At 39.2% G+C, this 22,644-nt stretch overlaps 1 protein-coding gene across 1 annotated transcript; it reads left to right on the top strand.

Moving 5' to 3' along the window:
* Positions 1-368: 368 nt before the first annotated feature.
* LOC128643804 (dnaJ homolog subfamily B member 14-like) lies at positions 369-22,458 on the top strand (the record flags this gene model as incomplete). Its single annotated transcript, XM_053696627.1, is given in 6 exon segments — positions 369-406; positions 408-552; positions 17,439-17,537; positions 17,980-18,072; positions 18,075-18,090; positions 22,286-22,458. Coding segments are annotated over 6 exon segments (564 nt in total), but the record flags the coding sequence as incomplete, so codon positions are not given.
* Positions 22,459-22,644: the final 186 nt, after the last annotated feature.

The raw sequence follows: 22,644 nt of genomic DNA, 5'->3' as shown, positions 1-22,644 counted from the left end.
TTTCAAGTATGGCTCTAGTTAATGTATAAGATATGCATAAAGTAATTAGTGTGACTGTAAGGATGAAGGTCCACAAGTTTTCTTTTTCTTCTCTATGTATCTGTAATTCTGTAACAATCAATAAAAACTGTTAAAACTCAAAAAAAAAAAAAAAAAAATAAATAAAAATATATATATATATATAGTGTGTGGTATATGTATGTGTGTGTGTATATATATATATATATATATATATATATATATATATATATATTTACACTATCCCTTTAATTGTATTACAGCTGTAATCTGTATTTTAATAAAATGCAGTATATGCTGTCATTTTACAACAATCCTTTCTCTCTTTTTTTTTTTTTTTTTTTTTTCAGAAATTGGAAATGCTTATGCAGTCTTGAGCAATCCAGAAAAAACGACGACAGTACGACTTGACTGGAAATGAGGAACAAGTTCAAAACATAAACAATGGCAATTTTGACTTCCATAGAGGATTTGAAGCAGACATAACTCCTGAGGATTTGTTTAATATGTTCTTTGGTGGAGGGTTCCCAACAGGTATTATGTCCTGGGGCAATTGCACACTAGGGGTCCGATGATCTGAACTTCACCAGATCAGATGTTGTTTTTTTGGGGGGTTTGCTTTTTTTCTTGCCAACCCTCGCAGGAGCTGCCCTGGTGGAATTATCGTAAAAAGGGGGCAGTCCCTGTGAGTGGTGAGATGTCTCCTATTGAAAGTAATGGAGCTCTCTGGAAAGGGACACTTCCCTTTGTGGAGCGAAGTGAGCAGGGGGTGCACTTTGAAAATTAAATCCTGATGCCAATATAAATCACAATACGCTGCTTTCTGCGTATAGCATCTTACAATCGCCTATATTTTCATATAAATGTGTTTGTATATTAGGGTTATAAGTATTTTGAGTGTTTTGAGGGAAAGCTTGCCACCTTTTAGTTTTTGAGAAAAAAACTAAGATCTGCAGTGTGAAAATCTTTACAGAATTACTCTGGGATTAGAGAGACTATTTCATATATACGCCCCTGGATAGCCCATGTTCAGCCCATTTTATGAAAAAAAAATAATAATAAACTATTATGCTTTGTATATTGTTTTTATAAGTACACATTTCTGTGTGTTTTTTGCGCATCCAGTGTACTTAAAGGGACAGGAGACCCCAACATTTTGTTTCATGATTTGGATAGAACATACCATTTTAAACAACCTTTCAATTTACTTTGGTTATCAAATTTGCTTCATTATCTGAAGGAGCTGCATTGCACTGCTGGCAGCTAGCTGACCCCATCTAGTTAGCCAATCACAAGAGAAAAATGTGTGCAGGCACCAATTAGCAGCAGCTCCCACTAGTGTAGGATATGTGCATATTCTTTTTCAACAAGGGAATTTAAAAGATCGGAATCGTGCAAGTTTAATTTTGACTTTCCTATCCCTTTTAAATTATGATTTACACTGTGCATATTTAATACTATTCATTTTGTTGAACAACTTTGCTGCGATTTTTAATGCACTTTAACAATACAATTGTTCCCCCTGCATATTTTTGTGTGAATGGTTAAATGTTATGTATGCATTTCCTCCCCATATGAAAATGCAGTATATGCCCCTTTCTTTCGTGTAATTGGCAAGAGTCCATGAGCTAGGTGACATATGGGATATACAATCCTACCAGGAGGGGCAAAGTTTCCCAAACCTCAAAATGCCTATAAATACACCCCTCACCACACCCACAATTCAGTTTTTACAAACTTTGCCTCCTATGAAGGTGGTGAAGTAAGTTTGTGCTAAGATTTCTACGTTGATATGCGCTTCTCAGCATGCTGAAGCCCGGTTCCTCTCAGAGTACAGTGAATGTCAGAGGGATGTGAAGGGAGTATCACCTATTGAATGCAATGGTTTTCCTCACGGGAGATCTATTTCATAGGTTCTCTGTTATCGGTCGTAGAGATTAATCTCCTACCTCCCTTTTCAGATCGACGATATACTCTCATATACCATTACCTCTACTGATAACTGTTTCAGTACTGGTTTGGCTATCTGCTATATGTGGATGGGTGTCTTTTTGGTAAGTATGTTTTTATTACTTAAGACACCTCAGCTATGGTTTGTCACTTTATGCATTAATATAAAGTTTTTAAATATATGTATTGTACTTATATTTGCCATGAGTCAGGTTCATGTATTTCCTTTTTGCAGACTGTCAGTCTCATATTTGGGGAAAATAAACATATTAAGAAATATTTTTCTTACCTGGGGTTTTAAATTGACTTAATTTTTCTTTGCAGATTGCGGGCTGGATTAGGCCTGCGGGTGCGCCAAATGCTAGACTTTATTGCGTCATTTTTGGCGCGATAATTTTTTGGTGCGAAAGTAGGTCAGTTGACACAAGTTTGTCATTTCCGGCGTCATATTTGACGCCGAGTTCCTTACACAAGGTTGCGTTGTGAGTGTCCGGACGTTGTTGGCGCCAAAAACAATTCATTTACATTGTGCGTCATACTTGGCTCCAACATTTTTCATTATTTTTTCACCCCATTGCTATTTGCCTATTGCCTTTTTCTATGTCTGAGGGCTTTGATTTTTGCATTTTTTTTTCCCATTCCTGAAACTGTCATATAAGGAAATTGATAATTTTGCTTTATATGTTTTTTCTTTTACTTTTTGCAAGATATCTCAATCTGATCCTGTCTCAGAAGTATCTGTTGGAACTTTGCTGCCTGATATCGGTTCTACCAAAGCTAAATGCATTTGTTGTAAAACTTGTGGAGATTATATCTCCGAATGTCATTTGTATTAGTTGTCATGATAAACTTTTACATGCAGATAATGTGTCCATCAGTAATAGTACATTGCCGGTTGCAGTTCCTTCAACTTCTAATGTACATGATATACCTATGAATTTTAAAGAATTTGTTACTGATTCTATTCAGAAGGCTCTGTCTGCTTTTCCGCCTTCTAATAAATGTAAAAAGTCTTTTAAAACTTCTCATAAGGTTGATGAAATTTCAAATGACCGACAACATAATGAATTATCCTCTGATGAGGATCTATCTGATTCAGAAGATCCTTCCTCAGATATTGACACTGACAAATCTACTTATTTATTTAAAATGGAGTATATTCGTTCTGTATTAAAAGAAGTGTTAATTACTTTGGATATTGAGGAAACTAGTCCTCTTGACATTAAAACTAGTAAATGTTTAAATTCTGTTTTTAAACCTCCTGTGGTTACTCCAGAGGTTTTTTCCTATTCCTGATGCTATTTCTGAAATGATTTCTAAGGAATGGAATAAGCCGGGTACTTCATTTATTCCTCCTTCAAGGTTTAAAAAATTGTATCCTTTACCAGCAATTTCAATAGAGTTTTGGGAAAAGATCCCCAAGATTGATGGGGCTATTTCTACTCTTGATAAACGTACCACTATTCCTATGGAAGATAGTACTTCTTTTAAAGATCCTTTAGATAGGAAACTTGAATCTTATTTAAGGAAAGCCTATTTTATATTCAGGTCATCTTCTCAGGCCTGCAATTTCTTTGGCTGATGTTGCAGCTGCATCAACTTTTTGGTTGGAGAATTTAGCGCAACAAGAATTGGATTCTGACGTATCTAGCATTGTTCGCTTACTGCAACATGCTAATCATTTTATGTGTGATGCCATTTTTTATATCATCAAAATTGATGTTAAATCTATGTCTTTAGCTATTTTAGCTATTTTAGCTAGAAGAGCTTTGTGGCTTAAATCTTGGAATGCTGATATGACATTTAACTCTAGATTGCTATCTCTTTCTTTCCAAGGTAATAATTTATTTGGTTTTCAGTTGGATTCTATTATTTCAACTGTTACTGGGGGGAAGGGAGTTTTTTTGCCTCAGGATAAAAAACCTAAGGGTAAAGCTAAGGCTTCTGTTTTCGTTCCTTTCGTCAAAATAAGGAACAAAAATTTAATCCTTCCCCCAAGGAATCTGTTTCCAATTGGAAGCCTTCCTCAAATTGGAATAAATCCAAGCCATTTAAGAAACCAAAGTCAGCCCTAAGTCCGCATGAAGGTGCGTCCCTCATTCCAGCTCAGCTGGTAGGGGGCTGATTAGGGTTTTTCAAGGATGTTTGGATAATTTCTGTCCAAAATCAATGGATTCAGAGCATTGTCTCTCAAGGGTATCGAATAGGATTCAGAGTAAGACCTCCTGTGAGAAGATTTTTTTTTTCCTCTCACATATCCTAGCAAATCCAGTAAAAGCACAGGCTTTCCTGAAGTGTGTTTCAGACCTGTAGTTATTAGGGGTAATCATGCCAGTTCCTTTTCAGGTACAGGGTTTGGGGTTTTGTTCAAATCTTATCATTGTCCCAAAGAAGGAAAATTCATTCAGACCAGTTCTGGATCTGAAAAATTTGAATCGTTATGTAAGAGTACCAACTTTCAAGATGGTAACTATAAGGACTATTCTACCTTTTGTTCAGCAAGGACATTATATGTCCACGATAGACTTTCAGGATGCATACCTTCATTTTCCGATTCATCCAGATCATTATCAGTTCTTAAGATTCTCTTTTCTAGACAAGCATTACCAATTTGTTGCTCTTCCGTTTGGCCTAGCAACACCTCCAAGAATCTTTTCAAAGGTTCTCTGTGCCCTGCTCTCTGTAACCAGAGAGCAGGGTAGTGCGGTGTTTCCTTATTTGGACGATATCTTGGTACTAGCTCAGTCTTTACGTTCTGCAGAATCTCACACGAATCAACTAGTGTTGTTTCTTCGGAAACATGGTTGGAGGATCAATTTACCAAAATGTTTCTTGATTCCCTCAGACAAGGGTCACCTTTTTAGGCTTCCAGATAGAGACAGAGTCATGGACACTGAATCTAACAGACAAGAGACGTTTAAAATTGGTTGCATCCTGTCGGCACCTTCAGTCATTCCCTTCAGTGGCTATGTGCATGGAAGTTTTAGGTCTCATGACTGCAGCATCGGACGCAATCCCCTTTGCTCGTTTTCACATGAGACCTCTTCAGCTTTGTATGCTGAATCAATGGTGCAGGGATTATACAAAGATATCATAATTAATATCCTTAAATCCCAATGTTTGACACTCTGACGTGGTGGTGGTTAAATCACCAGCGTTTAGTTCAAAGGGCTTCTTTTGTTCGGCCAACCTGGACTGTGATCACAACAGATGCGAGTCTTTCAGGTTGGGGAGCTGTTTGGGGATCTCTGACAGCACAAGGGGTTTGGAAATCTCAAGAGGCGAGATTACCAATCAATATTTCTCAGAGCTCTTCAGTTTTGGCCTCTGTTAAAGAGAGAACCGTTCATTTGTTTTCAGACAGACAATATCACAACAGTGGCATATGTCAATCATCAGGGTGGGACTCCAGTCTCCAAGCTATGAAAGAAGTATCTTGGATACTTGTTTGGGCGGAATCCAGCTCCTGTCTAATTTCTGCGGTGCATATCCCAGGTGTAGACAATTGGGAGGCGGATTATCTCAGCCGTCAGACTTTACATCCGGGGGAGTGGTCTCTCCATCTAGATGTGTTTTCTCAGATTGTTCAGATGTGGGGTCTTCCAGAGATAGATCTGATGGCCTCTCATCTAAACAAGAAACTTCCCAGATACCTGTCCAGGTCCAGGGATTTTTCAGGCGGAAGCAGTGGATGCATTGACACTTCCTTGGTGTTATCAACCTGCTTATATTTTCCCGCCTCTAGTTCTTCTTCCAAGAGTGATCTCCAAAATCATCATGGAACATAGTTTGTGTTGCTGGTGGCTCCAGCATGGCCTCACAGGTTTTGGTATGCGGATCTTGTTCGGATGTCCAGTTGCCAACCTTGGCCACTTCCGTTAAGGCCGGACCTATTGTCTCAAAGTCCGTTTTTTCCATCAGGATCTTAAATCATTAAATTTGAAGGTGTGGAAATTGAATGCCTAGTGCTAAGTCATAGAGGTTTCTCTGACTCAGTGATTAATACTATGTTACAAGCTCGTAAATCTGTCTCTAGAAAGACTTATTATCGAGTTTGGAAGACTTCTATTTCATGGTGTTCCTCTCATAATTTTTTTTGGCATTCTTTTAGAATTCCTAGAATTTTTCAGTTTCTTCAGGATGGTTTGGATAAGGGTTTGTCTGCAAGTTCCTTGAAGGGACAAATCTCTGCTCTTTCTGTTTTATTTCACAGAAAGATTGCCAAACTTCCTGATATTCACTGTTTTGTACAGGCTTTGGTTCGTATCAATCTCTCCTCCTTGGAGTCTTAATTTGGTTTTGAGGGCTTTACAGGCTCCTCCATTTGAGCCTATGCATTCTTTGGACATTAAACTACTTTCTTGGAAAGTGTTGCTCCTTTTGGCCATCTCTTCTGCTAGAAGAGTTTCTGAGCTATCTGCTCTTTCTTGTGAATCTCCTTTTCTGATTTTGCATCAGGATAAGGCGGTTTTGCGGACTTTAATTTGAATTTTTACCTAAGGTTGCGAATTCTAACAACATTAGTAGAGAAATTGTTTGTCCCTTCCTTGTGTCCTAATCCTAAGAATCCTTTGGAAAGATCCTTACATTCTTTGGATGTGGTGAGAGCTTTGAAATAATATGTTGAAGCTACTAAAGATTTCATGAAGACTTCTAGTCTATTTGTTATATTTTCTGGTTCTAGGAAAGGTCAGAAGGCTTCTGCTATTTCCTTGGCTTCTTGGTTAAAGCTTTTGATTCATCAAGCTTATTTGGAGTGGGGTCATTCCCCGCCTCATAGAATTACAGCTCATTCTACTAGATCAGTCTCCACTTCGTGGGCTTTTAAGAATGAAGCTTCAGTTGATCAGATTTGCAAAGCGGCGACTTGATCCTCTTTGCATACATTTACTAAATTCTACCGTTTTGATGTATTTGCTTCTTCAGAAGCAGTTTTTGTTAGAAAAGTTCTTCAGGCAGCTATTTCAGTTTGATTCTTCTGCTTATGTTTTAAGTTTGTCTTGTCATTTAAGAATAAACTTATAATTTGGGTTGTGGATTATTTTTTCAGAGGAAAATGGCTGTTCTTTATTTTTATCCCTCCCTCTCTAGTGACTCTTGCGTGGAGTTCCACATCTTGGGTATTGATATCCCATACGTCACTAGCTCATGGACTCTTGCCAAATACATGAAAGAAAACATAATTTATGTAAGAATTTACCTAATAAATTCATTTCTTTCATATTGGCAAGAATCCATGAGGCCCACCCTTTTTATGGTGGTTATGATTTTTTTGTATAAAGCACAATTATTTCCACATTCCTTTGTTGATGCTTTTTATTCATTTCTTTATCACCCCACTACTTGGCTATTCGTTAAACTGAATTGTGGGTGTGGTGAGGGGTGTATTTGTAGGCATTTTGAGATTTGGGAAACTTTGCCCCTCCTGGTAGGATTGTATATCCCATACGTCACTAGCTCATGGACTCTTGGAAATATGAAAGAAATTAATTTATCAGGTAAATTCTTACATAAATTATGTTGTTTTTTTTTGGGTAAAAAAGTGGCTTTAGATCATTTTTAGAGCATTCTTAATAATCTCCCAGCCCCCAGAGACCTTTTAGATTATAGGGCCCCTAGGTCTCACAATAGTACTGAAAAAGGGAAATGCATACACAAAAATGCAGTATAATATGTGTTTATTATTAACTTATTGCAATAACATAAATTAGTAATCAGTTTATAAAGCAAGGCAGTGATTAAACTTTAACTGCATTACTTATCATCGGGTTTCGAGTAAGGCATTAATATCAGCATACAATGGTGCACAGGCAGAGGAGTACAGCTACAGTTAGCATTATCATTCAGTGGGACACATGCAGCAGATTTCACAGGTGCTATGTCTGAGACTTCTAAAGTGTTGCCCAAAACTCTCCTTTCCCCCTCTCAGCAATTCTAATAATAAAGCTACAGTTTAGCAGGCCTGTTCAACGTTATGTCAGTCATATTATATTATTTTATTTATCGAGTGTGTGGCAAACAGTGTTCCCATAACAATTGAATATTCTAACAATGCGGTAGCACTATCTCCTTTAGTATATGACATCCCAAATACTAAACCATTCTGTTAAGCTGTAGCACAATCATGTTTTGTGGTATCAACAGATAATTTATTAAATATTTAAAATAAAATCACACCCCTTTCCAATGCAGTCACCATCACTCTCTCTCTCTCTCTCTCTCTCTCACTCACTTGCAGCTTTTTATTCTCAAGTTATATCATTAAATAGTTTGCACTAAAGGGACAGTCTACACCAGAAATGGTATTGTTTAAAAAGATAGATAATCTCTTTATTACCCATTCCTAAGTTTTGCATAACCAACACAGTTATATTAATTCAATTTTACCTCTGTGATTACCTTGTATCTAAGCCTCTGCAGACTACCCAATTATTTCAGTTCTTTGACAGACTTGTATTTTAGCCACTCAGTGCTGACTCCTAGGTAACTCCAACAGCGGGAGCACAATGTTATCTATATGGCACACGTGAACTAACGCCCTCTAGTTGTGAAAAAATGAAACCGCATTCAGATAAGAGGCGGCTAAGAAATTAGCATACGATTCTACTTTAGGTTTAGATTTCAAGTAAAAATACCAATAGAACAAAGCAAAATTTATGATAAAAGTAATTTGGAAAGTTGTTTAAAATGACATGCCCTATCTGAATCATGCAAGTTTGTTTTTGACAAGACTGTCCCTTTAATTCTAAAAGTGCTACCATGGCTTGTAGCTAGACGTGCTTTGTGGCTATGGGCAGTTTCTTGGCACTACCCTTTGAAACTAAGATTTGAGATATGGTCTAAGAACAAGCAGGCCAAGAAGTCCACTCCTGCTTCTAAGTCAGCCTGTTAGAATTCAGATAATGTGGGAACAGATTGCAGATTTTTCTGGGTAGTGTGGGCATGCTTGATTTTGCATCCTTGGGTCTTAGAGAGAGTTTCTAAAGGTTACATAATCTGTTTTCATTCCAGGTCTCCACATTAATGATTTCTTATTTCTTATGTATCATGAAAGCCAATCAAAGTAAGAGTCTTGTCCTTTTGGAAAAACAAAGCCAAGGTTTGTACTCAAACTGGTTCTTGGTTCAAAAAATGAAGAGCACATTGTGTCCCATTCTTTATCTGAAATCTTTAAACAAGTTCCTGAATGTTTGAACCTTCAAGATGGAAACTATCCATACTACTCTTCCTCTAGTGCTAGAAAGTCAGTTTATGTCAACCTTAAGGCTAAAGGATGCATACCTGCACATCCCAATTCACAAGAACCATGTAACCTTCCTCATGTTTACCCTTTTGGTCCCTTGGGACCCTTGCTGATGGTGGCCCATACCTTGGACATTTCAGTAGCTCTTTATCTGGTTGATATTCCGGTGCAGGCTCCTTCTCTAGAGAAATCAGTCAAGCACATGGATGCCTTAATGTCACTGCTCTGCAGATACTGCTGGTGCATAAATATACTAAAGTGCTCTCTCGTTCTACTGCACTACTCCAGGTTTCCTTCATGGGGTCTATAACTGTGTCTATGGTGCTGTTTCTGACAGATGAACACCAGCTCAAGCAGCAGTCGGTGTGTGCAATAATCTAGTATGCTTCTTTTCAGACCCTGGGCCAGTGCTTGAAGGTCATGGGTTTGAAGGTTGTCAGCTCAGCCAGCCTCTGCATCTGTCTCTTCTGCATCAGTGAAAGGGAGATCACTAGGACTTGTCTCAAGCAATCTTCCTGGATCAACTAACTAGAGAATAACAGTATTGGTAGCATACTCACCATACCACTGTTCATGGGATCTCCATTCAGCAGCTGAATTAGACAATTATCTTAACCGATGCAACTCTTCTGTGGGTCTCTGAATGCTCAGGGACTTTGGTCTCCTCAGGAAGTGAGTTTACCTATCAATATTTTGGAACTTTAAGCAATCTTCATCTTTTAAGCTCTAGAGTTGGCCCAATCTTAGACAGTAAGCTGTAAGCAGGGAGTAACTTAAAGTTGCTCAGCATTGAGGGAGTTGTCACTCATCATCAGATGGGTAGATTCTGATTGCTTTGACCTGGCCTTTTATTAAGTATTATGCAGACTTCGTTTTAGATGTTCTTTTGTCTACAATGAATGGTGTCTTTCTCTCATAATGAGACTTTGTGTATGAGTCCCTCTCTTTGGTGGCTCTGTTATTGAATGCATAATTTTGGTCTTAAATGATGAAGTGGTTGAAACCTTGATTCAAACAAATAAGCATTTACCCAGATGCATCTACCATAAGGTATCTGGCATGGTGATTTTTTTTAGGAGTTTTCATTGGAGGCCCTTTCAAGTTCCTTGAATAACTGCATGTGAAAGACACTACTATAAAGAAGAATATTCAGATACTGATCTAATAATCCAGTGTAAAACCTTTTAAAAAACTTACTTAGAATCTCCCAGTTTAGCATTGTTGATGAGGTAGTCTGGGACACCCACTGAAAGGGGCAGGGGAAACAGAAACTACAAACGCCCCCCCCCCTTCCCTGCATATGAAAAGACACATAACATAAACAGGAGCCAGCAAGAGTATGTTAACACATGTATACATATGACACTGTGGGGCTTGGTTAGGAGTCTGAAAATCGGCAAAATATTATTAAACTATAAGCAAAACTATACATTTTTACAAAAACAATCCTTGATGTTGGCTATATAAATGCATCATCTACATAACATTTATACAAAGGAAAATCTAGTGTACAATGTCCCTTTAATGATACATTTATTGGCATGCTTCCTTTAAAATGTTTACTAATGGATTATGCTGAAATCTGCCTTATGTCATACATTGCCATTTTTTACCATACGGATCAGTCATTTCTTTTTATGTTATGATAAACCATTAATGACCAAATTTGCCCTAGGAGAATAGTGTATATAATTAGTTTACCCCTGAACGATGTAACCTTCCCTTAGTACTGTTTAATGTTTAATCATATTGTCAAATGAACAGCAATGTTTTATGAGAGAGACTAGAAATGGTACTTGTTTCTCTTACTTGGTGTATTCAGTCCACGGATTCATCCTTACTTGTGGGATATTCTCATTCCCTACAGGAAATGGCTAAGAGAGCACACAGCAAAGCTGTCCATATAGCTCCCCTCAGGCTCTGCCCCCCCAGTCATTCTCTTTGCCGCTCTAACTAGTAGTTCCCACGCAGGACTGTTGAGTACAGGAGAACTTCAGTTGGGGGGAACAGTTGCAGGCTTATTCTGCTTGAGGTATGTTTCAGTCATATTTTCTAACAAGACCCGGTAATGCTAGAAAACTGACAGATATCCCATGAGGGAGGTAAGCCATTTTCTCAGACACAGTATAGAAAGAGGGCTTCACTTAAGGGCTTAATACTGACAGACACTTAATGGGCTAATCGATTCCTTTATTAGAGTAATCTGATGTGATTCAACGTTTTTAAGCGTTTGCAAACACTTTTTTGGGGTATTTTTACGCCTGGCATTGTAATAGACAGCTATTTTGACTCAGAAAGGCCCCATATCTCTAGAGTGAGAAGGAGGAGGCCTCATTTTCGCGCCTCAATTGCGCAGTTAGTTTGGAACACAGCTCCACGCAGCTTCATGTGCAGAGCCTTGAGAGTACAGGAGGACTTCAGAGAGGCTTCATTTACTCCTGCAAATAACCCTAAAGGAAGGTAAAGCCACGGCAAAGACTGTGGCAGAGTACTGTAGTGGGTTAAACAGTTTTTTTACTCATTTTGCTCCGGTTTGGGCATTAAGGGGTTAAACGATTTGAAAACTTGTGTGCAATCATTTCAAGGCATGAGGATCATGTGGTGAAAATTTCATTAAGATCGGATGTTTTTTGATTTGGTAAAAAGTGTGTGCCCTTTTATTATTTAAAGAGACAGTAACGTTTTTTCAAAAAGTATTTTTTTTTCAACCTTTTAGTATTTTCTGAGTCTGTCAAACATGTCTGAGTCTTCAGATAGACCTTGTTCTTTATGTTCAAAAGCCATGGCAATACCCCCTTTACACTTATGTTTAAAGTGTGCACAAACATCTAAACATTTTAAAGATCATCCAGTGTCAATACAAAATGCTGCCCAAGATGATTCTTTAACGGAGGGTAATGAGGATAGTCCTCCTTCCTCCCCCCACGTGTCTACGCCAGTTACGCCCGCGCAAGCGATGCCTAGTACCTCTAGCGCATTGCCCCCTGTTATCTTACAGCAATTAGCGGCAGTAATGGATAATTCCCTTGCAGCTTTTTTTATCCAAACTGCCAGTTTTTCCAAGAAAGCGCGATAGCTCAGTTTTAAACATAGAGGATGAGCCATCTGAAGCTTTGGATAATGTATCTGTAGCACCCTCACAAAACTCAGAGGTAGCAGTGAGGGAAGGGCCGTCTGAGGGAGAAATTTCTGACACAGGGAAAGTTTCTCAGCAGGCAGAGTCAGATTCCTTAGCGTTTAAGTTTAAGCTGGAACACCTCCGTGTACTGCTTAAGGAGGTTTTGGCTACGCTAGACGATTGTGACCCCATGGTGGTCCCTGAAAAATTGTGTAAAATGGACAGATACTTAGAGGTCCCTGTATACACTGAGGCATTTCCGATTCCTAAGAGGGTGGCGGATATTGTGACTAAGGAGTGGGAGAGACCAGGTGTACCCTTTGTTCCCCCACCTATCTTTAAGAAAATGTTCCCCATAAATGACCCCAGGAGGGACGCGTGGCAGACGGTCCCTAAAGTAGAGGGGGCTGTTTCAACATTGGCGTACAACTATACCAATAGAGGACAGTTGTGCTTTCAAAGATCCTATGGATAAAAAATTGGAGGGCTTACTAAAGAAAATTTTTGTTCAGCAAGGTTTTCTGCTTCAACCAATCGCCTGCATTATTCCTGTAACTACTGCAGCGGCCTTTTGGTTCGAGGCTCTGGAGGAATCGCTCCAGAGATCGACTTCATACGATGAGGTCATGGATAGAATTCACGCTTTAAAACTAGCTAATTCTTTTATCACTGATGCCGTGCTCCAATCAGCTAAATTAGCGGCGAAAACCTCTGGTTTTGCCGTCATGGCACGACGAGCACTTTGGCTCAAATCGTGGTCGGCGGATGTGTCGTCCAAGACGAAACTGTTGGGGGAAAACCCTTTTCGGCCCAGAGCTGAAAGAAATTATTTCAGATATCACTGGAGGCAAGGGCCATGCCCTTCCACAAGATAGGCCATTCAAGGCCAAAAACAAGGCTAATTTTCGCTCCTTTCGCAACTTCCGGAGCGGAACTGCCGCAACCTCTACTTCCGCAAAGCAAGATAACGCTTACCAGCCCAAAGCAACCTGGAAACCCTTGCAGGGCTGGAATAAGGGTAAACAGGCCAAGACTCCTGCTACCAAGACAGCATGAAGGGGTAGCCCCCGATCCGGGATCGGATCTAGTAGGGGGCAGACTTTCTCTCTTCGCTCAGGCTTGGGCAAGAGATGTTCCAGATCCCTGGACATTAGAAATAGTTGCTCAGGGGTACCTTCTAGAATTCAAGGATTCTCCCCCAAGGGGAAGGTTCCACATTTCTCATTTGTCTTCAGACCAAAGAAAGAGAAAGGCGTTCTTACGCTGTGTAGAAGATCTTCTAAAAATGGGAGTGATACACCCAGTTCCTATTGCAGAACAAGGACTGGGCTTTTACTCAAACCTGTTCGTAGTTCCCAAAAAGGAGGGAACTTTCAGGCCAATCCTGGACCTAAAAATTCTAAACAAATTCCTAAGAGTTCCGTCTTTCAAGATGGAAACCATTCGGACAATTTTGCCGATGATCCAGGAGGGTCAATATACTACCGTGGATCTAAAGGATGCGTACCTACATATTCCTATCCACAAAGATCACCATCAGTTCCTAAGGTTCGCCTTTCTGGACAAACATTAACAGTTCGTGGCCCTTCCTTTGGGTTGGCCACCGCTCCCAGAATTTTCACAAAGGTGCTATGGTCCCTTCTAGCGGTACTAAGACCGTGGGGCATTGCAGTAGCACCTTACCTGGACGACATTTTAATACAGACGTCGTCCTTTCACAGAGCCAAGGCTCATACGGATATTGTTCTGGCCTTTCTAAGGTCTCACGGGTGGAAGGTGAACGTAGAAAAGAGTTCTCTGTCCCCGCTCACAAGGGTTCCCTTTCTGGGAACTTTAATAGACTCGGTAGAAATGAAAATCTTTCTGACAGAGGTCAGGAAGTCAAAACTGTTGAATACTTGCCGAGTTCTTCATTCCATTCCTTCGGCCTTCCGTGGCTCAGTGCATGGAAGTAATTGGTTTAATGGTTGCGGCAATGGACGTAGGTCCCTTTGCCCGAATCCATCTCAGACCACTGCAGCTGTGCATGCTCAATCAGTGGAATGGAGATTACGCAGATTTGTCTCCTCAAATTCAAATGGACCAGAAAGACCAGAGACTCTCTCTTCTCTGGTGGTTGTCTCAAGATCACTTGTCTCAGGGAATGAGTTTCCGCAGACCAGAGTGGATCATTGTCACGACCGATGCCAGTCTGTTAGGCTGGGGTGCGGTCTGGAACTCCCTGAAGGCTCAGGGGCTATGGTCTCGGGAAGAATCTCTTCTCCCGATAAACATTTTGGAGCTGAGAGCGATATTCAATACGCTCCAGGCGTGGCCTCAACTAGCAGAGGCCAAATTCATCAGATTTCAGTCGGACAACATCACGACTGTAGCGTACATCAATCATCAGGGGGGAACAAAGAGTTCCCTAGCAATGAAGGAAGTATCCAAGATTATCAAATGGGCGGAGGATCACTCCTGCCATCTATCTGCAATTCACATCCCAGGAGTAGACAACTGGGAGGCGGATTTTCTAAGTCATCAGACTTTTCATCCAGGGGAGTGGGAACTCCACCCGGAGGTTTTTGCTCAACTAACTCAGCTTTGGGGTATTCCAGAGTTGGACCTGATAGGTGTCCCGTCAGAACACCAAACTTCCCCTTTATGGATCCAGATCCAGGGATCCCAAGGCGGCATTGATAGATGCATTGATAGCGCCTTGGTCATTCAGTCTAGCTTATGTCTTTCCACCGTTTCCTCTTCTACCTCGGCTGATAGCCAGAATCAAACAGGAGAGGGCTTCGGTAATTCTGATAGACCTGCGTGGCCACGCAGGGCTTGGTATGCAGACCTAGTGGGCATGTCATCGGTCCACATGGAAACTGCCATCGAGGCAGGATCTTCTACTCCAAGGTCCTTTCAGGCATCCAAATCTAGTTTCTCTGCAGCTGACTGCTTGGAGATTAAACGCTTAATCCTAGCTAAGCGGGGTTTCTCTGATTCAGTTATAGATACTCTGATACAGGCCAGAAAGTTCCTTAAAGGGACAGATATCTGCTTTATCTATTCTGTTACACAAGCGTCTAGCAGCTGTACCAGACGTTCAGGCGTTTGTTCAGGCCTTAGTCAGACTCAAGCCTGTCTATAGACCTGTGTCTCCTCCATGGAGTCTAAATTTAGTTCTTTCAGTTCTTCAAAGGGTTCCGTTTGAACCTTTGCATTCCATAGATATCAAGTTATTATCTTGAAAAGTTTTGTTTTTAGTAGCCATTTCTTCTGCTCGAAGAGTTTCAGAACTATCTGCTTTACAGTGCGATTCACCCTATCTGGTGTTCCATGCAGATAAGGTTGTTTTGCGTACTAAACCTGGTTTCCTTCCAAAGGTGGTTTCTAATAAGAATATTAACCAGGAAATCATTGTTCCTTCTCTGTGTCCCTAATCAGTTTCTAAGACGGAACGATTGTTACACAATCTTGATGTGGTTCGTGCTTTAAAGTTCTATTTAAAAGCAACTAAAGATTTCAGACAAACATCATCCTTGTTTGTCGTGTATTCTGGTAAGAGGAGAGGTCAGAAAGCGACTGCTACCTCTCTTTCATTCTGGCTGAAAAGCATCATCCGATTGGCTTATGAGACTGCTGGTAAGCAGCCTCCTGAACGAATTACAGCTCATTCCACCAGAGCTGTGGCTTCCACGTGGACTTTCAAGAATGAGGCTTCTGTTGAACAGATTTGTAAGGCAGCGACTTGGTCTTCTCTGCATACATTCGCCAAATTTTACAAATTCGATACTTTTGCTTCTTCGGAGGCTATTTTTGGGAGAAAGGTTTTGCAAGCAGTGGTGCCTTCCGTTTAGGTTACCTGACTTGTTCCCTCCCTTCATCCGTGTCCTATTGCTTTGGTATTGGTATCCCACAAGTAAGGATGAATCCGTGGACTGAATACACCAAGTAAGAGAAAACAGAATTTATGCTTACCTGATAAATTACTTTCTCTTACAGGTGTATTCAGTCCACGGCCCGCCCTGATATTTAGGTCAGGTTCAAATTTAATTTACAATAACTACAGTCACCACTGCACCCTATGGTTCTCCTTTTTCTCCTAACCGTCGGTCGAATGACTGGGGGGGCGGAGCCTGAGGGGGAGCTATATGGACAGCTTTGCTGTGTGCTCTCTTTGCCACTTCCTGTAGGGAATGAGAATATCCCACAAGTAAGGATGAATCCGTGGACTGAATACACCTGTAAGAGAAAGTAATTTATCAGGTAAGCATAAATTCTGTTTTTTATGCAAATGTGGGGGCTCCTCATACCTAACGCACAAATGGAATATCTTGGGGAAAACAGTAAAAGTGACATCTAAGAATGGTAATCTTTATATACTAAATATACTTATTTTACTGGCATCTAAGGGGTTTATGTGTTTAACGGCATGGGTGTGAAAAAACTAACAAAATTCCATCTTGAAGAAAAAAAATAGAATTTTGACCCTACAGGGTTGTTGTAATGGAATCATGCACTTATTTTAAATCTAGTATTTTAAAGGTTTTGAAAGTGCAGTTTAAGAAAAGTATTTCGCTGTTATTTGGGTCATACTCATACAGTAGTATCTTTGAAAAACAATTTATCTGGCTAATGTAGATAAATTGCTAAAACGTTATTTTTTATTTATTTAATGCAGATTAGTGTAAACCTTTATTTCACAGTAAAAAATATCCACAGTAGTAGAAATGGGTGAATACTGTTCAAATGATTAACATAAGAATTGATAAACTCTTATGCGAATCAATTGTGGCAATTCTAGTGTGTAAACAGCGGGCACTAGCCAAACCAGGATAAAGACTGGCCCCCAGTGAGAGCCCCCCCAACTGTGATTGGTGCTCATTTTGCCCACCACCACCACTTTGCCCCAAGCTACACTTGACCCCCGTCCACAACACGCTCAAAGTCAATCCCCCACCTGAGCATTGCCTACAAAACCACTTGTGGGCTTTTAGCAAGTGCCCCCCTATAAGTAAATCCTGGAGACATCACAGGACATTTCCATAGGAAATTGATAAATATAGAGTAGTTATCCTTTTATGTTGTATACACATTGATTTGTGTATTCATGCTGTCTTTCTTCCATAGGTAGTGTGCATTCATATGCCAATGGCCATACTAGGTTTAATCATTACCAGCAGCAGCATCGCAGTGGCCATGAGAGAGAAGATGAAAGGGGAGATGTAAGTATGAGCTTTGTGTGTGATTAATCGTTATTATTAGCCCTTTGTTTGTATTACAGAATTTTTATCCAGTCACCATAGATTTCATTGGTATTTCTCTACTGTTTCTACATTTCTCACCTCCAGTTCTGTGTACAAAAGTGTGTTTAGCACACAGGTTTAATAGTGGCCTAGCAAAACAGATTTGCTAGGCTAAGATTGCTATTTTTATACATCCCTAAAAGTAATCTTTAAAATTTGCTCTTTTTTTTATGCAAATTTAAAAATATTTTGCTTATATTTACCTTTTTGTTTTATGTAAATTGTGATGCTAAAATTCCCATTTGTCTTGTATAACAAGAATGTAGTATTGTCCTGCTTTGAATATATCTGAAAGGTAAAAAAAAAAGTAATTCTACTAATCTTGCACTGTGCATGTAAAATTAATTTTGTCTTCTTCTATACAGGGCGGATATTTTCAATGTTTATCCAACTGATGCCTATAATTGCATTGATCCTTTTATCGTTACTTAGTCAATTAATGGTCTCCAATCCACCATATAGTTATATCCTCGATCGTAAGTATTTTAAATGCAATGTGACATGGTTTAAAATGATCTAATTAATGCTTAATCAGTGGGGGTTTTAAACAATTTATATGAAACACCTGTATTTCAGTGGCATGGAGATGTATAAGCAGTAATGTATGTCCTTATGTACAATCTCATTAAGAGGGAACATCAAATTCACAGAATATGGGCTAATTTGTTGGATATAATTATTAATGCTTATTAACTAACCAATCAGACCACTCACATTGTTACTGTTGGTGTGTGTATATTTGTTTATAGGCAGACATGAATGGATCACAAAATTAATATATGGAGCTATTTACGTGAAATGCTGCCTCTTCTCAAGAGTTGGGTTTGCATTAATGCGCTGCAAACCTTTCTATTGGAGAAGCATCTTTGTCTTTGATCTAAATTTAGCTGCATGCTGCCCAAAGGAAAAGCACTGTTAAGTGGGGCACACTTCTACATACTACGCTTGTAGAGCTTCATAACTCTGCACTGTTTCTCAAAAAAGAAAAACGTCTTTCAGTTGTTAAATAGTTCTTGGGTTTGTTGGTTATTTTCTTCTAGTTGTACTTTCATGCAAAACAATTGATGTGAGGTGGAACGCAGAGTTTTTTTTAAATTTCTGTGAACATAACTTTTATAGTTAAAGGGACAGTCTAGGCCAAAATAAACTTTCATGATTCAGATAGAGCATGTAATTTTAAACAATTTTCCAATTTACTTTTATCACCAATTTTGCTTTGTTCTCTTGGTATTCTTCGTTTAAAGCTTAACCTAGGAGGTTCTTATGCTGATTTCTTAGACCTTGAAAGCCACCTCTTTTCAGAATGCATTTTAACAGTTTTTCACCACTAGAGGTGTTAGTTCACGTATTTCATATAGATAACACTGTGCTCGTGCACGTGAAGTTATCTGGGAGCAGGCACTGACTGGCTAAACTGCAAGTCTGTCAAAAGAACTGAAATAAAGGGGTAGTTTGCAGAGGCTTAGATACAAGGTAATCACAGAGGTTAAAAGTATATTATTATAACTGTGTTGGTTATGCAAAACTGGGGAATGGGTAATAAAGGGATTATCTACCTTTTAAAACAATAAAAATTCTGGTGTAGACTGTCCCTTTAATTTTCATATGGCTCAACCACTAAGGTTAATAGATTAACATTAGCTATACATTATTCAAGGTTTATTGTTTATCCCCAGGAGCTGGTAAAAGCTTCTAGAAGTCTTTAGTGCCTTTATGCCTCTTGTAGGTACTCCTCTCCATCCTGGCACCTTCATATTTGCTTCTAACTATTTTAAGTTAGATTGGGCTTTAAGCCTGTTTTTGCCTCCCACTAGAACACACCTCAAACGTTTTTCCTACTTTCATGTTAGTTAATTTTTTTCTGCTTTACTTAAGTTGATGCATTAGGTTTTGCGTTATCAAACAGCGTTTTCTTCTGAAGAAAGAGTAGCATTTGCTTAGATTGTTTGTTTGGTACACTCAAAGAAACACATTGAATTATGTTGAAAGTCACAAGTTTGTCTAAATGCAAGGCTTATAAGGAGAAGCCTGTTTTGAAGCTAATAGTGCGTCTACAGCATTTCACACACTACTTTCTACTGCTAATTTATAAGACGGAACGATTGTTACACAATCTTGATGTGGTTCGTGCTTTAAAGTTCTATTTAAAAGCAACTAAAGATTTCAGACAAACATCATCCCTGTTTGTTGTGTATTCTGGCAAGAGGAGAGGTCAGAAAGCGACTGCTACCTCTCTTTCATTCTGGCTGAAAAGCATCATCCGATTGGCCTATGAGACTGCTGGTAAGCAGCCTCCTGAACGAATTACAGCTCATTCCACCAGAGCTGTGGCTTCCACGTGGACTTTCAAGCATGAGGCTTCTGTTGAACAGATTTGTAAGGCAGCGACTTGGTCTTCTCTGCATACATTCGCCAAATTTTACAAATTCGATACTTTTGCTTCTTCGGAGGCTATTTTTGGGAGAAAGGTTTTGCAAGCAGTGGTGCCTTCCGTTTAGGTTACCTGACTTGTTCCCTCCCTTCATCCGTGTCCTATTGCTTTGGTATTGGTATCCCACAAGTAAGGATGAATCCGTGGACTGAATACACCAAGTAAGAGAAAACAGAATTTATGCTTACCTGATAAATTACTTTCTCTTACAGGTGTATTCAGTCCACGGCCCGCCCTGATATTTAAGTCAGGTTCAAATTTAATTTACAATAACTACAGTCACCACTGCACCCTATGGTTCTCCTTTTTCTCCTAACCGTCGGTCGAATGACTGGGGGGGCGGAGCCTGAGGGGAGCTATATGGACAGCTTTGCTGTGTGCTCTCTTTGCCATTTCCTGTAGGGAATGAGAATATCCCACAAGTAAGGATGAATTGGGATATATATATATATATTTAATATATATATATATATATATAAATATATACATATATACATACATATATACATACATACATACATACATACATACATACATACACACACACACACACACACACACACACACACACACACACACACACACTGGATATAAAAAGTCTACACATCCCTGTTAAAATGTCAGGTTTCTGTGATGTAAAAAAAATGAGACAAAGATAAATCATTTCAGAACTTTTTCCACCTTTTAATGTGACCTATAAACTGTACAACTCATTTGCAAAACATACTAAAATCTTTTAGGTGGAGGGAAGTAGAAATAAATAACTAAAATACTTTGTTGAAGCACCCTTTGATTTTATTACAGCACTCAGTCTTTTTAGGTATGAGTTTTTCAGCATGGCACATCTTGACTTGGCAAGATTTGCCCACTCTTCTTTGCAAAAACACTTCAAATCTATCAGATTGTGAGGGCATCTCTTGTGCACAGCCCACTTAAGATCACCCCACAGATTTTCGATTGGATTCAGGTCTGGGCTCTGACTGGTCCATTCCAAAACGTTAATCTTCTTCTGGTGAAGCCATTCCTTTGTTGATTTGGATGTATGCTTTGGGGCGTTGTCATGCTGAAAGATGAAGTTCCTCTTCATGTTCAGTTTTCTAGCAGAAGCCTGAGGGTTTTGCTCCAATATTGTCTGGTATTTGGAACTGTTCATAATTCCCTCTACCTTGACTAAGGCCCCAGTTCTAGCTGAAGAAAAACAGACCCAAAGCATGATGCTGCCACCAAAATGCTTCACTGTGGGTATGGTGGTCTTTTGGTTATATGCAGTGTTGTTTTTGCGCCGAACATATCTTATGGAATTATGGCCAAAAAGTTTAATCTTGATTTCATCAAACCAGAACACCTTTTGCAACATGCTTTTGGGAGACTTCAGATGTGTTTTTGCAAAATTTAGCTGGGCTTGGATGTTTTTTTTTCGTAAGAAAAGGCTTCCATCTTGCCACTCTACCCCATAGCCCAGACATATGAAGAATACGGCCGATTGTTCTCATGCACCACACAGCCAGTACTTGCCAGATATTCCTGCAGCTCCTTTAATGGTGCTGTGGGCCTCTTGGCAGCCTCCTAGACCAGTTTTCTTCTTGTCTTTTCATTAATTTCACGGTGTTCCATGGTATAGCTAATACCTTGGAAATTCTTTTGTACCGTTCTGACTGATACCTTTAAATAATGAGATCCCTCTGATGCTTTGGAAGCTCTCTGCGAACCATGGCTTTTGTTGTAGGTTGCGACTAAGACCGGACCATGGGATGTGTACCTGGTCCGGTATGAGAGTGCAGTCCCCTTCCGTGTTTTGTATATGTCTGGGGTGATTACATAAGCCTGTGCACCCTTCCCTTGTTCCCAGTTTGTTTGGATTTGAGAGCTTGCATTGTGTGGCTGTTTTAGGGTCCCAGGTATTGGAAAGGACCTTGACGTGGTACCTGGGCTTGTCCCATTTTGGCCAGATGCTGTAACTAACCTTTCCATTTTTGCTTTTAAATCTTAGCTGTGAGCATGTAAGTGAGTGCTTATATATATATATATATATATATATATATATATATATATATATATATATATATATATATATATATATTATATCTAAATATATATATATATATATATATATATATATATATTATAATATTTTCACATTCTCTATATAAGAATTGTGTGTATGTTTTTATAAATACACAGTGCGTGTGATAAACTTTTTTTTTTTAAATGTTGTCTTACTAATTAATTTTCTTTCGCAGTGGTACAGGTCAAACTATTAAACGTTTTACAGAAAACCTTGGTGTTACCTATTATGTGAGCAAGGACTTTCAGTCTGAATATACGGGCTTGTTGCTACAAAAATTAGAAAAGAACATTGAAGAGGATTATGTAGCTAATGTACGGAATAACTGTTGGAGAGAGAGACAACAAAGTAAGTGACTTATTGAGTACCAAAACATTTACCAGCTATGTGTCAAACTAATTTAATTGACTTCTTTGATTATCTAACTGAAATGTTAAATAAAATTGGAGCAATAATAGATATTAGATTCCAACAACGCATTTGACATTGTCCCATACAACAAATTAATTCATGAACTGTTTTTCCTTGGCTAGA

The sequence above is a fragment of the Bombina bombina genome, unplaced genomic scaffold, assembly GCF_027579735.1.
Source record: "Bombina bombina isolate aBomBom1 unplaced genomic scaffold, aBomBom1.pri scaffold_2536, whole genome shotgun sequence".
NCBI lineage: Eukaryota > Metazoa > Chordata > Amphibia > Anura > Bombinatoridae > Bombina > Bombina bombina.
This window is presented reverse-complemented; position numbering and strand designations above follow the sequence as displayed.